Source organism: Rhizoctonia solani, chromosome 3 (genome assembly GCF_016906535.1).
Source record: "Rhizoctonia solani chromosome 3, complete sequence".
Taxonomy (NCBI): Eukaryota; Fungi; Basidiomycota; class Agaricomycetes; order Cantharellales; family Ceratobasidiaceae; genus Rhizoctonia; species Rhizoctonia solani.
Window position 1 is genome coordinate 2,077,184 of NC_057372.1, and position 13,979 is coordinate 2,091,162.

Sequence of the window (13,979 nt, forward strand, 5' to 3'; positions counted from 1 at the left end):
AAACATGAAACCCGGCCGGCCGGTACGCCTAAGTTTGTCATTCCTGACCACCACCGGCAGTGATCACAATCCCAACAGCTCGCTCAGGCAGGGTTGTTCGACTTTAGGCTGAAATTGAGGGAGCCGGCATTGGATGATGGCGAGCTCTCTGCTTGATCCCGCGGCTCAACATGCGGCCGACATTGTTCAGGCTCGTGGTCTGGGTGTACCCGATCGCAATGCGCTCATGGCTGGTGTCTTGAGCCAGCGCAACTCCAAGTCCTCGTTATTCTCAAAGGACACCAAGGTACCTCACACACCATCCCCTGCTCATAACCCAACGCTGACCCCTCGGCTCGAGCAGACCAAGGAGCGCGATCTTCGAGTCTTTCTCTTTGACTGTGCGATTGTCTTGCTTACGCCCAATCCCAACGAGAGGGAAAAGGGATGGGTCTTGTTCTGTGAGGTAAGTAAAAATAGACACCGTTCCGTTTTTTCCCCCCTTTGAAAAACATGCACTCATCAAACATCCCCCACACCGCTCATTTAGCCTATTCCCATCGAACTCCTCACACTTCGCGCCATACGCACCCCTTCCAACACTCCCCATGCTCCACAAGCTCGCCGTTCATGGTTCCTCGACCGTTTACCAGCAGCCCCAATCTCTCCCCCAGCACGTGCCAAGACTCCTCCACCGTTTGGCTCGAGAACCCAATCGATGGCTTCCGTGAACGCTAATGCTAATGGCTACAGCAACAGCAACAGCAACGGCAATGGAGTAGAAGCGAGTGATTTCTCGTTGGTGTTGTCCACGCTTGGGAGGAAGGATCCTACTCGTACATGGCCGATCACTTTACACGCATCAGATGCGATTGAACAGCGTGCTTGGGCCCAGTCCGTCTCCACTCGACAGGAAGAAATCAGAGTGCAGGGCAGGGATGGGTCCATGAGGGGTTGGGGACTCGCACCTATCAAGGTTGGAGCGCTGGGGGGAGCTCGTGTGACTTGTTATGTCGATTACGGTATGTCACGTTCATTGTCCATCTGCCTGGCATGCGAGCTTGACGATCAATTGCACATCACAGACGTGGGCTATCTCAAAGCTCGCCTGTGGGGGACTCCAGAGGGATTGTACGAGCACATTTTGAATGCACCCAACCAGCAACTTGCCGTTCGCAAGATTCTCGATTTGCCTGGTGTAACACATGTGCTCGTCATCGACTTTGATGAGCGACTGATGATTGTACTTGTAGCTGGTATGTATCCTCCAGCCATTCGTTATGCCACTTCTGACCTAGCATTTCATCGGGTTTGTAATATGTCTACATATGAATTATAGAGCAAACTGCGTATCTGGCTCCGTTCCCTGGCCCAGCCGCAACGCTCGAAGTCTCACGTCTGAAGAAGCTTGGAACTAATATCACACACATCGCCGCTGGTGTGCTAATTTCACAACCCACTCCATCGCCCAATGCTGGAACCTCGCCACCATCGGCTTTTGTTGATCCAGGTACGCATTGAGTTGATGAGCGAGAGACAGTAAGCTTATGCGGATTATCACCAGAAGCGAAGCGTGAGCGCCGCAAGAGCAACACGCTCATCAAGCCTCCACATCGCGGCGCGGTCGCATCGGGGGCGAGCTCGACCAAATCTTCTGTGCCTAGTATGATTCGCAAGGAGCAGGATAGGGAGAGTGTGCGTACTGGACCTGTACCTTCGACACCCACTGTGCCTAGTATTGTTGCACCACCCGCTGCACCTGTATCTCCTGCTGTTCCTGCTACACCTCCTGCTCCATCTACGCCCCCTACATCCACACTTGCTCCCGCCTCCACTCCGCGCGAGAGCCTTTCTCCTACCAAGGGCAAGGAAAAAGAGAAAAAGAGCCGTAGGATATCGGATATCGGTATATTCTCATTGTGGAAGCGTAAACCCGCCAAAGATAAACAAGGAACTCGTCGTACATCAACTGCCGCATCCGATATCGGTCCTTCGACCGCTCATAGCGCTTCCAAGACTGCGGCGAGCCCAACCAAGTCCATTCCAGCTGCGACCGCAAAGACCGAGTCGGCTGCGTCTTCCCTGAAGCCCACTCCGTCGGGATACGACGGTGCGCCGCTGACCAAGACCAAGTCGGCGACTCTACCTGCAGCCATGCTACGCCTGCCCAGCTTCGAATTTGACACTCCAAAGGGGGAGGAGCCCAAGGCTAATGGAAATGGGAACATCGAAGCGCACGAACCTACGAAGCGCGCGAGTATCGACGGCGGTACGGGCGCTGACGAAGTTGGGACTCTGGCCGGCCTTGGTCGCCCTTCTGTTGTCAGCCAGACAATGCCCTCTCGCACGAGCACGGGAGCAAGCGCGGGTGGACTGGGCCGTATCGCCCGTAAGCTCACCACCGAATCGAACAGGAGCGTGGGCTCAAAGTCTAAAGAGGCCACTGGACCGGCGCCTCAAATCCAGATTGCGCTCGATTTCCCGAGCATTGCTTGGCCGTCGATGTTGGATAACGGGACTCCTGGTAAATCAGACCTGTTTTCGGGATCGGACTTTTTGGCGGATGTGCAAAAGGATATTGGAGATTTGATGGCGGGGACTTTGGGCAAGTCGTTGAGCGAAGAAGCGAGTGCCGACTCGCCCATCGGAAGGACAAGGAGTCCCGTTCCCGAGGCCATTAGCGAAGAGCCAGAGGGGACGGTGACGCCCGAGGCGGCCGAGCCAAAGGAAAATGGACACGCAGATGTGAATGGAAAAGTTGAGGAGTTGGCGGAGAACGAGGCCGCTCCCGCTCCGGTTGCGGAGGAGCATGATACTCAGGAGACGGCGCCTGCTACGTTGCCGGTACCTCCGTCGGTTCCGATGCCTTCCCCACGCCCGTCGCAACAGCCTCAGCACACTCGGTTCTTGGTACTTTCCAAGAGCACCACGCTCAGTACGAGTGTGAGGCTCTACACGGTCGGGGGGCTCAAGGTGGAGGACGATGGCGATATTGGAGGTGGTCGCCTAACCTTTTTCAAGGTCCGTACAGCTGGTATATGCACATGGTCAGTCACTAATATTTTTTTTTAGGAGTGCTATGTCCCTTCTCAGACATTCTCTATCGATTTTCTCAAGTCTCGCATCTGCTTTGGCAGCAACGATGGCTTTGAGATCCTGGACCCTTCAACCGGCAAAGTCGACCAATTCCTCGATCCAGTTGAAATGTCCGATGCCGACGGTCCACTCGGGTTCCTCATTAACCACTCTCGCCGACCCAAGCCGGGTGCAGTGTTCCGTGTAGATCAAAAGTTCTTGTGTTGCTATGATGGTCAGTCAAGTCTGATACGCCGGTTGTTTGGGGATTGCTAATCACGATTGGCTTCCAGACTTTGCGTTCTTTTTGGACAAGTTCGGAAAGCGCACGAGGGAGGATTGGCTTGTCAAATGGCTCGGTACTCCTACTAGCTTCTGTGAGTGCACAACCTGTTCCCGGTAATTTCGCTCTAATGTTTTTTGTTGGTCCGTAGCCGTCCAATACCCATATCTATTCGCATTTGAACCCGAATTTACCGAAATTAGGCACTGCGCCACTGGCGAGCTTCTCCAGCTCATTCCACAGTCTGGTTCAAGGCGCCTAACAGCCGGAGACTTCATCGCTCCTGCTCAAAAGATGGAAGGAACGCCCCACCGACGGGTCAGCGGAGAAATTCTTCTCGAGTCCGAGGGCTCACTCTATGCACTTCGTCCTCTTCAACAATAGGCCACACAAGCCCATCCCAATTAATTACTTCTTTCGTTTCGTTGTGCACAGTATTCCCCTCATTTTGTTTCTTGATCCATGCCTCGCCTCCTTTTCTCACATATATGCACACTGCTTATCTGAATCTGCTACGTCTGTTTCTCGTGTGGACATTAATGATGATCTTTCCTTTTTTGGCCAACTTCCTATTTGCTCAGCATGTACATGACGTTAATTCCGGTTATTGTCGCTCAAATGGTATTCTTGTCTTCACTTCTTTTGCATGTGCAGAGTGGTGTTGGGATTTCCAATCCCGCTAAAGAGACGATTATGGTGGCAGTGGCGGTCCCAAACCCAGCAACTGTTGGCCGATAATTGGCGTGGTAGAGGATTGTTCCTTGGGTACGTGATTGATAGGGCCGATCCAGGGGGCGTGTACTGACGTATATGGGCATTGGTTTCACGAAAATAAGCCACTAATATGAGTAGCTATTCTAACTACATAACCACTTTGTACTAGCTCAGATTCGTCTAATGGCGTGGGCTCTACCTAGCGGATCCACCTGCTCACCGGGGCTACATAATGCAGCGAAAATAACCGAGTTCAAATTGGGAGGATTGGATGGGCGTCTTGAGACCCTATGAGTAAACGTGATATAAACCTCGTGGACACCTCGTTCATCATTACTTGTCTTCAAAGGTCCATCCGACATCTTCAGTCACTCAAGTGGCCATATGTACCTCATTTCGACACAGCTTTGATATGTATACAGAGAGGTAGCATCATAATATTGGCGTCCTGAGAGGAAGCTTATGGGCGTAGGTTCTGTATTTGCTTGATGAAACTTAGAGGCCAGTCAAACGGCTGAGCTCGAGTTGCGAGGTCAAACATAACTTGTACCACGCGTGCTCCATGATTGACGCCAGACCATTGCAGCCTCAACAACTACTTTGCCCAGCAAAGGAAGGTAGCCACATGTTGGCTTGTTTATATGTCTCCTCTGTTAGACTGATCACCCAACAAACGGTTTCCCCTCTCTCTTCTTCATACCTTAGAATCGGATTATTATTTTTTAATATAGATCTCATCTCTGCGATACTTGGTTTATATCTTCACTCGATGTGGGGATCACTCACTCTTATTATCGAAAGGCGCTCGGACGTCACCGAATTAATAGCTTATTATTGTATTCTGTAAGTCTAATTTAATTCACTGATGTATTCGGGCGCGGCCCGTTGACCACTCTTCATGCAATCCATTAGTATCATTACAGTGTCAATTGCTGGCCAGTTGACATTAATCGAGGCTGCTATTTCCCTCTTCCGCGTACTTGAGGCGCTCGCCATTTTCATAATCGACATATCCTACTCATTCATCTATGTGCACAAACGATTGGCACAGATTCATTTGATCTCGCCATTGGATATGGAGGATCGCAATTACTCAGCTCTGAAAATAAAAGGTCTGTCAAGGTTCTCCCTTGTACGTGTTGTGCTTCATGATTTAACTAAATACTATATACGTCTGAAGAGCATAATGCGTCCGAATTTATTCGCCCAGGCGCACAGGTGCGCCACACAGAGCGAGGATTGAATAAACCCGCTATACAATGCGCACCAATCTACGTCGACACGGACAAATGTGAGAGCTATATGCATAATGGTATATCTAGGTGCTTAATTATGAGCCAGTTGTTAATAGTCCCACTGAAATCGAAGGGCTTACGGGTAGTCCAGACTCCCCGACTAACAAGTCAATTCGAGCCCCTGAAAAACGTGGTCGAAATGAAGGTAAGTTCTCATCACTTGGAACAGCTTCAATGGCATTGACAGTGATGCTTACTTCCACTATTCAGCCGTTGTTCAGGCTGCGAGGACAGTTCAGACAGCATATGTTTCATCTATTCGGCCTACCGATTCAGAACGCCAGTCACAGTGCACTCAGGCCCAACCAGTTCCCCACAAGAAACCTTATATTCAAGCCTGTAAAAGAAATACAGCACCATGTTCTTCTACCGCCAGCCACTTACTTGATCCTCCAGAAAAGCGGAATTCCCTTCTGGGTAGTTTGAAAGGAGTTGGAATTTCTCATGCGGGCCCAGTATCAAGCTCTTCAACGCACGTACATGTGCTAGGAGTTGGCTTGAGTTGGAAGCATGACGCAATGAGGCTTCTCTCTGGGCCATCTCACGACATTCCCTGGCTTAAGCAATTCTTTTCTTACCAACAACACACTCACTTTACCTCATTGCTGGACGAGCAGGCCTCGTTCAACGCAATTCATGAGTCAGTGGCAAGTATATATATGAATGCCCAACCTGGGGATCACATCGTCTTATACTTCACTGGCCATGGGAACAAAAGCAACTCTCTCGAACTTTACGACAACCCTGATTCACTTAATGAGATTATCTTGAATAGGTGGATCATTGAACTCAGGCAAAAGACGCCGAACAGGCCCCGGATTCCTGTTCACATTATCTTTGACTTTTGTCGTGAAAGTCCAAATCGCTCTAATGCTCAGCTTGACGTGGATGTAAATATCATCTGGAGCTGTCCTCCGGGCCAAAAGGCTCTGGATATGTTCCTATCACCCGACTTGCCCTACTCCAACTTCCTGAAGGCCCTGTTACTCGCCATCGGTGACGGCTCCAAATCTTGCCTACCTTCTACGCAGTCTTTTGCGCTCAGGATAATGGAAATTTCGAATATTGTATGGGGTGTCAAATGCCATCAACTTCGGAGCCGGAGACGGTGGTGTCGTCATCTACAACTGTGCAAGCTATGTCGTGACGACAAAAACATCTCTAATTGTGATAATGATTGGCCCAATTTACGACTTTTTGAGGGTCTCGACAATATGTACTTGGGTGTAAGTGACAATCGTACCATTATTGAGTTGGAACTAACTTAAAACAGTCGCCTCTTGACTTCTCAACACTGGTGAGGTATGCGTTGACTCGCTTCCCTTTGCCTATCCAAAAGGTTTGTCAGACCCTCGAAGCCAATCGTTGGTTTATGTACTTCGTAAGTTTGGACTTGGGAAGCGCACGCTCCTTGCTCACTTATGTATGTCTATGCAGAATCCAAGCAGAATAAGCACAAACAACGGATCACAGAGATCCCACAAGTTCCTGCCCCACTATGATCACCATGTTATGAAAACCGAGAGTAATATGCGCCATATGACCTTACCACCTGGCCTTGTTCTTACCTATGGTACCTTATCCACACGTGCTTCTCAGCCCGGCCCGGTTCGACCATAAATTATCACTTTTATGTAATATATGTGCTAGTAGCACCACTGTAGCGTTATGATAATACCACACTCGAGCTCGATCTTTGATACATGTTACTCACCGTACTGTTCGAATATATTATTGGTTTTCAGTTTTGAATTGTAGGTTTGATAGCTGATGTAGTCTCTAGTGTGATTGGGCTGTATTTATAATATATATATATGGATTGGAACCACTGCATCGGTTGAAACTCAGTTAGCCCGGGCCGGAAGATCCTGTCCATGGATCAGATTACACTAGAGCTGAGAAGCTTACAGTACTCGAGAATACTTGGTAAGTTCAAAATACAAGAAAAAGACAAAGGCCTCACAGAACACCTTTTGCGGAAATAATGTATTGCACTACCCAGTGTGAGGTACCTATAACTAACATGCCCTCGCCAATCATAGCATAACTTGAATGTTCATATTTTGAGACATGTGGTTGTACATTCTAATCGCTATCGTTTGCATGCGCATACAAGCCAACCATAGAACATTGAAGGCATCTCGATATGTTCTACACAAGTGGCCGGTTACGGAACAGAAACCATTATCGCTAAGGAAAACTGTGGCAGTCAAATAATATACATGTGTTTGTGAGGAGTGGCAGGATCAGCATTTCATCCTGTGTATTACGGCTGGCGGATCCAAATTGGACCGTATTAGTTACATGTATACAGTAACTGAGCTAGATGATGTCATAGGAACGATCAATTTCGGGCACGTGAGTGACGCGTCCAAGGAGGTTGAATGTTCAGATTTTTGAAGGCACCTGATGTTGCCAAACATTCCATCATGTCACTATATCTACAATTTATTCGAGGACCGATTTAGACACGTGCAATATGTGCGCGTAAATTCTCAGAATACCTGGGGCAGAAGCACGAAGTGAAGCCTGGTCTTACCTCGTTCTGGTCGTCTCCCCCCGGACCCGTTCCGAGGCGTATTGTGATAGGAGATATATGCAGAGAGGAAAAGTGCTGCTTTCAAACAACTATCACGCGATTCTTTATCGTGTTTCTTCAAATTATCGCATCCAAATCGCTAGTAAGCAAATACTATATCGGTCGATTGCTCGCGTGAACGTCGCTTTTCGTACTTGCGGGGAAAGCTTGGACGCCTGATGTAGGACATAGATAGTTGCCGGGGATCTAATTTATGTTTCCAATTTGAGCGATATTACCGGAGCGGCTTCGAAGAAGCAAAATTAGTATAAGTTCACAAATCATCCCCATGTCGGCCAGGCATTCAGACAGCTTCAAGCAGCTCTGTACCTTCTCTTAGCCATGTATTTTGGACGTTGAAAGGTAGGGTTACTGTTGATATAGTCGAATGTATGAAGTTTGCGACGTCTGTGATACCTAGTTACTGACAAAGGGGTAGCACAGCGGCATCAGGCGCTTATAATTAAGAGCAGTATATGTGGTATTAGAGCATGGTCTGTGTCCAATAATTTACAAGAGTAATTATATATGAGTGATGGCTCTAATCGTAAACAGAAGCAGACGGAGTACAAACCAACTAACCTAATCAAAAATTGCAGCTACGAAAAGCAAGCGTATGTATCAAAGCCTAGATGATAAGCATGGAGAGTAGAACTTACCTCGCGCTCGACTTGGTCTCCACCAACGTGGCTGGACCAGTACTACTGTTGCTACCTTGGAACGTGTTGTACACTAGGGTCGGAGGGTATAAGAGTTCAGCTCGGCATCGATTGTCGATATCTCCTATGACTCGAGTCCACTCCCACCACGAGCAGTTTGTCACTGTGAGTAATTAAGTCGCACCAACATTTAATTCGTCTTTGAATTATGTAGCGTAATCCCCGTTCCCGAGCGAATAGTGGAGCTACTATACACAATATGAGTCGATGCTGATCAGACATGGGATAAAATACGGTACGGTGGTATTTCAGACACACCGGAAGGCTTACATCCATGCTTGTGCTGCATGGCCTATTACTAGCACTCCTGCCCCCACCCCCTTCAGAAAAACGGCAGCTCTGCTCGTAACAGAGGCTTAACGGAAGGTGATAGTGTTCTCACAGATCACAGATAATCTTGGGTTAGAAGCTGCGGTTAGTTCAAGGATCTTGGATTCCCTTGTTCTGGCCCGCATCAAGCGCGGCGTTACAGTCGGCGTATGTGTGAGTATGTAGCACCGATGATCGGGAGTAAGAAGGCTATAAAAGAGAAACTTTAAGCTCAAGGACGAAGGGGAATCCTCGGTGACGTCTTCCTTCTGTCTGTGTGGGCGACGCCATGGCCGTATACTCAGCGGATGCTCTCGCCCGTGAATTGTCGTGCGTTCAAATCGGGTACTACGATCGCGAGTAAGTATCGAGGACGGACTACTTGCGCTTTCACACCCTTCTAGTCGCCGTCATCGAGGGACTCGCAGAGAGATAGTCGTCTGCGGATGAGGATATATTGGGCAACGAGCAGCTGGCAGCGCGCTTATCCGAAGATATAGCGGCGGCTGTTTGAGTAGAGACGTCAACGGTGGCATTAATGGGTAGTAAAAGACAGCTGAAGAGCTCCGGTGAGTGTTGGCGGCTGCCATTAAGATGATGGCGGGATTGCCGAGAAATTGAGCCGACAGCAGTGAGCACTGAATGTGCCCCCTACCACCTATGGTATTTATAAAATAGGCTCGACCTGTGCTAGTGAGTAGGGGCAGTCGCCACCCAAAGAGAAGACAAGATTCAGCGGAACCCTACCGTAGACGTTACAATAGATTCATATTTATATGAACACAAACAATCACGATCGACCCCGTAAACGCACCGGTGAAACCGTCTGTCGGCGAGATTTCATTTCGGGGTGCTGATAGTACCTACAATACCATGACGTGTCAGTACCCACCGGCGGTATTGAGTGGGGTAGATTTCATGCCGGAGATAGCGGTGAGCTCGAGGCGCAAAATCACGAACTTAAGCTACGCACGGTGAATCTCAAAAGTGTGGGTTTCTGTAGTTTTTGGGCTAACCATGTATCTGCTCCTGGAGATGGGCGAGTGAATAACCATTGATATGATTTTCTGCATGGTTGATTAATGTAAGCAATTTCTCAGAAGCAATGCTTCTCTCAATATAAAGGTACCCATACGTTAATGGACCAAGAAACCGATTAGTGCAAAACTGGATCATGTCAAAAATGGCTTGGCACACTAGTTGTGGGCGAAGGCACCACGGATAAAAATACGAAGCGAGCCGGTAAAGTTGGTTCTGCGGCAGTTCTAGATTGACCGGCTCCGAGCCATGAAATTATTCGTAAACGGAGACTATCTCATCTTCAATGGCTCTGTTTCAAAAAGTCAGAAGAAATCAACCAAGACGACTATGATATCAAGTATCATATCTGAGCAGGTATAATTAGATTCAGTATTGCCGGCCGGGGTATTTATTAGTAGCCACCGGTGCCTCCTCGAGAACAGATTAGAACTGGCAGGGGTTTTGATAACAAGCCACTTGTTGGTTTTTAATTACGAGCTGTTGAATCAGCATCAATAATTATTGGTACTTATCCAATAGCTCGTAGTTGAAACATTCTGCTATAATCCTGACGTGCCATGCTGCTCAGCCATCTGTATCTCGAGCTCAGCATCTATGCTCGATCCCTGATCCAGCGCAACGATTGCGTAGCTCTTAGTCGGCCATATGTATCTATGTATGGGTTCATACGCATATATTCAAAATCAATACTATTATTGACGCAAATCAGGAAATAAGTTTACAATACTAGGGTTCCTGGACCACCCACAAAGTTAATGTGTGGCTGGGAAGTTTGCGAATGAACCGGTGTCCTCGATCAGAGCACCAGCACGCTCACAGTCGCTGGCGAACCTGCGAGAAGTACTCCATATGTGGTCATGCAACACATCGACGGAGCGGTCAACGTCGATTCATACTACTCCCCAAATGTTGACAAGCCTTACAGATTGACAAATTGACCGCTTACAATAGTAAACTCCTGGCTGGTTTGAGTCCTTAATGAGAAGAGCTAGCAATGATATCACCATTAATGCAAAGCAAAACTTCAAAACTCGTAGACAACTCCGATACTTGTATCTGATGTCGAAAAGACATCAAAAACGGGCATGAGTTTGCGAGAATCAATCCGAAGCTAGCTCAACACCAAGTAAGTTCGTACGTTATCTTCTAGTACCATTGTGAGTTAGATCAACAATTTCAATCGATCGACTTCAAGCTACAAGCTCTAATATACTCATAGAACCGGTTGAGTGCGCGTGCTTGTCAATCAGACCTGGTGTATTACGGGTTTACCCTCAACCGTATATTTCAACTTTTGTTTTGTTGGAAGGTGTATGTTGATAAACGACCATACCTGCACATACGATATGCTGTGTACAAGTGTGCGAAAGACTGTGTACGACTAGTGCTCATTTGAGCTCTTCGGCGCGGACGATCTCGTCTTTGAAAAGCTCTCTTCAGCTGTATCTTTATAAGAAGGGACAATGACATCCACTTGTTAAACCGAAATCTAACCTCAGAACAAGTCTAGCGGTAGTGGGACAACAAATCGGCGCCAGTTCATATGAGTTTGTCAAATGAGTATTGTAATCATAGGAATGTATGCGCATTCGGAAGTTTAATTTCGTTACTAATATTTGATATACTATGTAATCGATTCCAACAGTACTTGAAGCAAAATTATGTAGCAAGGCCTGGGTCTATCAGTAATCTCTCGGTAAGATTAAGCGCTCATATTATCTTCTGTATCTCCCGACTTCCTCTAGCTACAATTCTTAGACGTCTGGATGGTCCGAATCAGAAGATGCATGCGGTTATTGGCCTGACACCATGGCGCCTATTTGTGGGTACGAGAGCCTAGCGTTCCGAGCCGTACATACGGGTCTTTAAGCGCGTGTAAATCAACATGAAGTAGGAAACATCCAACCAAACTAGGCCAGTTAATAGAATAGCCTATTCGAATCCACATGTGCTTAAGGGTAAATATCAGGCATATATTTAGGGAATCCTGCCAAGGGTGTTGGTTGTCCCGTGTGGAACGGACTACGGTGGTGCGATAGATTGAAGCGTTATCAAAACCTTCTTGGAGTAGCGTCACTGTCAAATTTTTAGTGGCAAATAGCCTTATTTAATTCCTATATCTGCGTACCTGGCTGTTAGACCGGTGATAGACCGGATTGTGCCTGCACCCATAGATTAAACTGAGCTTTGAGGATCAAAATGACAACAAAATTTATCGAGACAGTAACAACAACTAACCGCTCGGTTATAGGCAACACAGCATATTCATCTTGTACAGCAAACCCCTCCGCCCGTACGTCATCCTAGGGAGTGGTGGTGAACAGCAAGGAATTAAACCAGTTGTTTGGTGACTAATTTGAAATTAGGAAACCGGGGCGATTTCGAGACCGGAGGACAAAGAACAAAAGCAGTCCCCCTAATAACAAGGACCGGGAGCAGCAGCCGATTCCCACTCCAATCACATCGCTCCTCAACATCTATCCCGCTCACTGGAAAACATGTATAAGTCGAAAAGCAGGTTAGGCTAATCGGGTGATCGCCATCCGGACCAACTGAGCACGCGTTACGAGGAACTCTTTGATCGCTTTCGAAGGAGGGTTAGGTATATAGGCTCTGCCTTGTTCAACTGGATCGCCAATTATTGTATTTACCGCCCCCTCGTTAACAGGACCTCCGTCCTCCTATCACGACTCGTTCACGACCATTTCGTCCCACCATGGACGCATACGATTTCATTACGATGGTCAACGAGCTCTTCCGCTCCCAACATGCGTCTCAAATCGCAGCAATTATCCTCATTAACTCTCTCATTTCATTTGTAAGTGCCCTCCCATGCATACGCCACTTGACATATACATATACCTTTGTGTTGCATACATCTCAATCCATCATACTTACATCCACTTGATCATAGGATCTTCGTGCCGATAGGGTCGTGCTCAGCGATGCCGACCGCGAGGCAGTTCTCTCCCTCTCTCAAGAGTTCCTTTACTTGGCTGCGCACCTGCGCGTCGAAATCAACTTTGCCCCTGCCCTTGGAGTCAGTCAATTTGCAATTTATGGCCTGTGCTTCCTTTGCTGATCTGAGCCATCGGCTCGCGCCACCAGATTCCAGAGCAGGTCCTCAGGGATGCATATGGATTCGGTGTTGACCTGAAGCACATGTGCAAGAATCCAAAGGTATGTCTTATCTTGAGTCGTAATCTATCTGTGTCTGACACAACTGGGTTTCAGCAATCCAGCCGGGCGCGCATGATGGAAGCCCACACACTGCTTTGTTACGCCGCAATCGTGAGGCACTTCCACAGCCAGCTGACTGATGTGCGTGGGCATTAGCTTTTGGGGTTTTTTTAATTACGTCTTGCTGACAATAACTTTGACCCATCTACAGTGGGACCTCTCCCAAATCAAAGACACATTCCAGAAGGACCGGGGTGCTCATCGCTCCATCAACCGGACATGTGGGGTCGGTGCTCGTCGGAAACGAACCGGCCAGAGGATAGTCGACGCGTGCTTGCGCTCGACACACTTTAGGAACACATCCACCTCTACAGCGACGAGCACGGCCACCAGTGCTTCGGTCAAGACAACAGCCACAAACACCACGAACCTCTCTACCTCGACTCAAACAACCTCGAGCAACGCTAGCTCTCGCCGATTATACACAGTTGATGAACAAGAGGTAAATCCTCGACCTAGTTTGAGTAAGATCAAGGCCGCACGTTCTGCGACCAACGCACAGTGGATTTGAGTAACCGTTTGACGAGACTATCTTTCTTTCCTTCATTTTTCTTCTTGGGTTTATTTGGGACCATGGGTTTCGGAGTCCAGTATTGCAGGCTATACTCTCCTTTCGTTTCATCTTTCATGCACCTGATTTCCCTATGCCTTTTTTAGCATTATTCCTATTCATACGATCCTTCCTTTTCCATTCATCTCTCTGTACGCGTACACTTTCTCTCACGACGCTCCTTGTGTACTTTTCA

At 48.0% G+C, this 13,979-nt stretch overlaps 3 protein-coding genes across 3 annotated transcripts; all 3 read left to right on the forward strand.

Annotated features, from left to right (window-relative positions):
* Positions 1-136: 136 nt before the first annotated feature.
* RhiXN_03077 (Rho guanine nucleotide exchange factor) lies at positions 137-3,721 on the forward strand (the record flags this gene model as incomplete). Its single annotated transcript, XM_043322894.1, has 8 exons — positions 137-445; positions 530-1,001; positions 1,065-1,235; positions 1,319-1,489; positions 1,544-3,000; positions 3,052-3,289; positions 3,348-3,431; positions 3,489-3,721. 8 exons carry the CDS (start codon positions 137-139, stop codon positions 3,719-3,721), a joined length of 3,135 nt encoding a protein of 1,044 aa, XP_043178390.1.
* A 1,589-nt stretch (positions 3,722-5,310) lies between these two features.
* RhiXN_03078 (ICE-like protease (caspase) p20 domain protein) lies at positions 5,311-6,848 on the forward strand (the record flags this gene model as incomplete). The annotated part of the gene is made up of 5 exons (XM_043322895.1): positions 5,311-5,342; positions 5,403-5,491; positions 5,557-6,572; positions 6,620-6,727; positions 6,795-6,848. The coding sequence occupies 5 exons, from the start codon at positions 5,311-5,313 to the stop codon at positions 6,846-6,848; spliced, it is 1,299 nt and encodes a 432-aa protein (XP_043178391.1).
* A 5,861-nt stretch (positions 6,849-12,709) lies between these two features.
* On the forward strand, positions 12,710-13,744 carry RhiXN_03079 (uncharacterized protein; the record flags this gene model as incomplete). Its single annotated transcript, XM_043322896.1, has 5 exons — positions 12,710-12,811; positions 12,908-13,033; positions 13,102-13,173; positions 13,228-13,314; positions 13,385-13,744. 5 exons carry the CDS (start codon positions 12,710-12,712, stop codon positions 13,742-13,744), a joined length of 747 nt encoding a protein of 248 aa, XP_043178392.1.
* Positions 13,745-13,979: the final 235 nt, after the last annotated feature.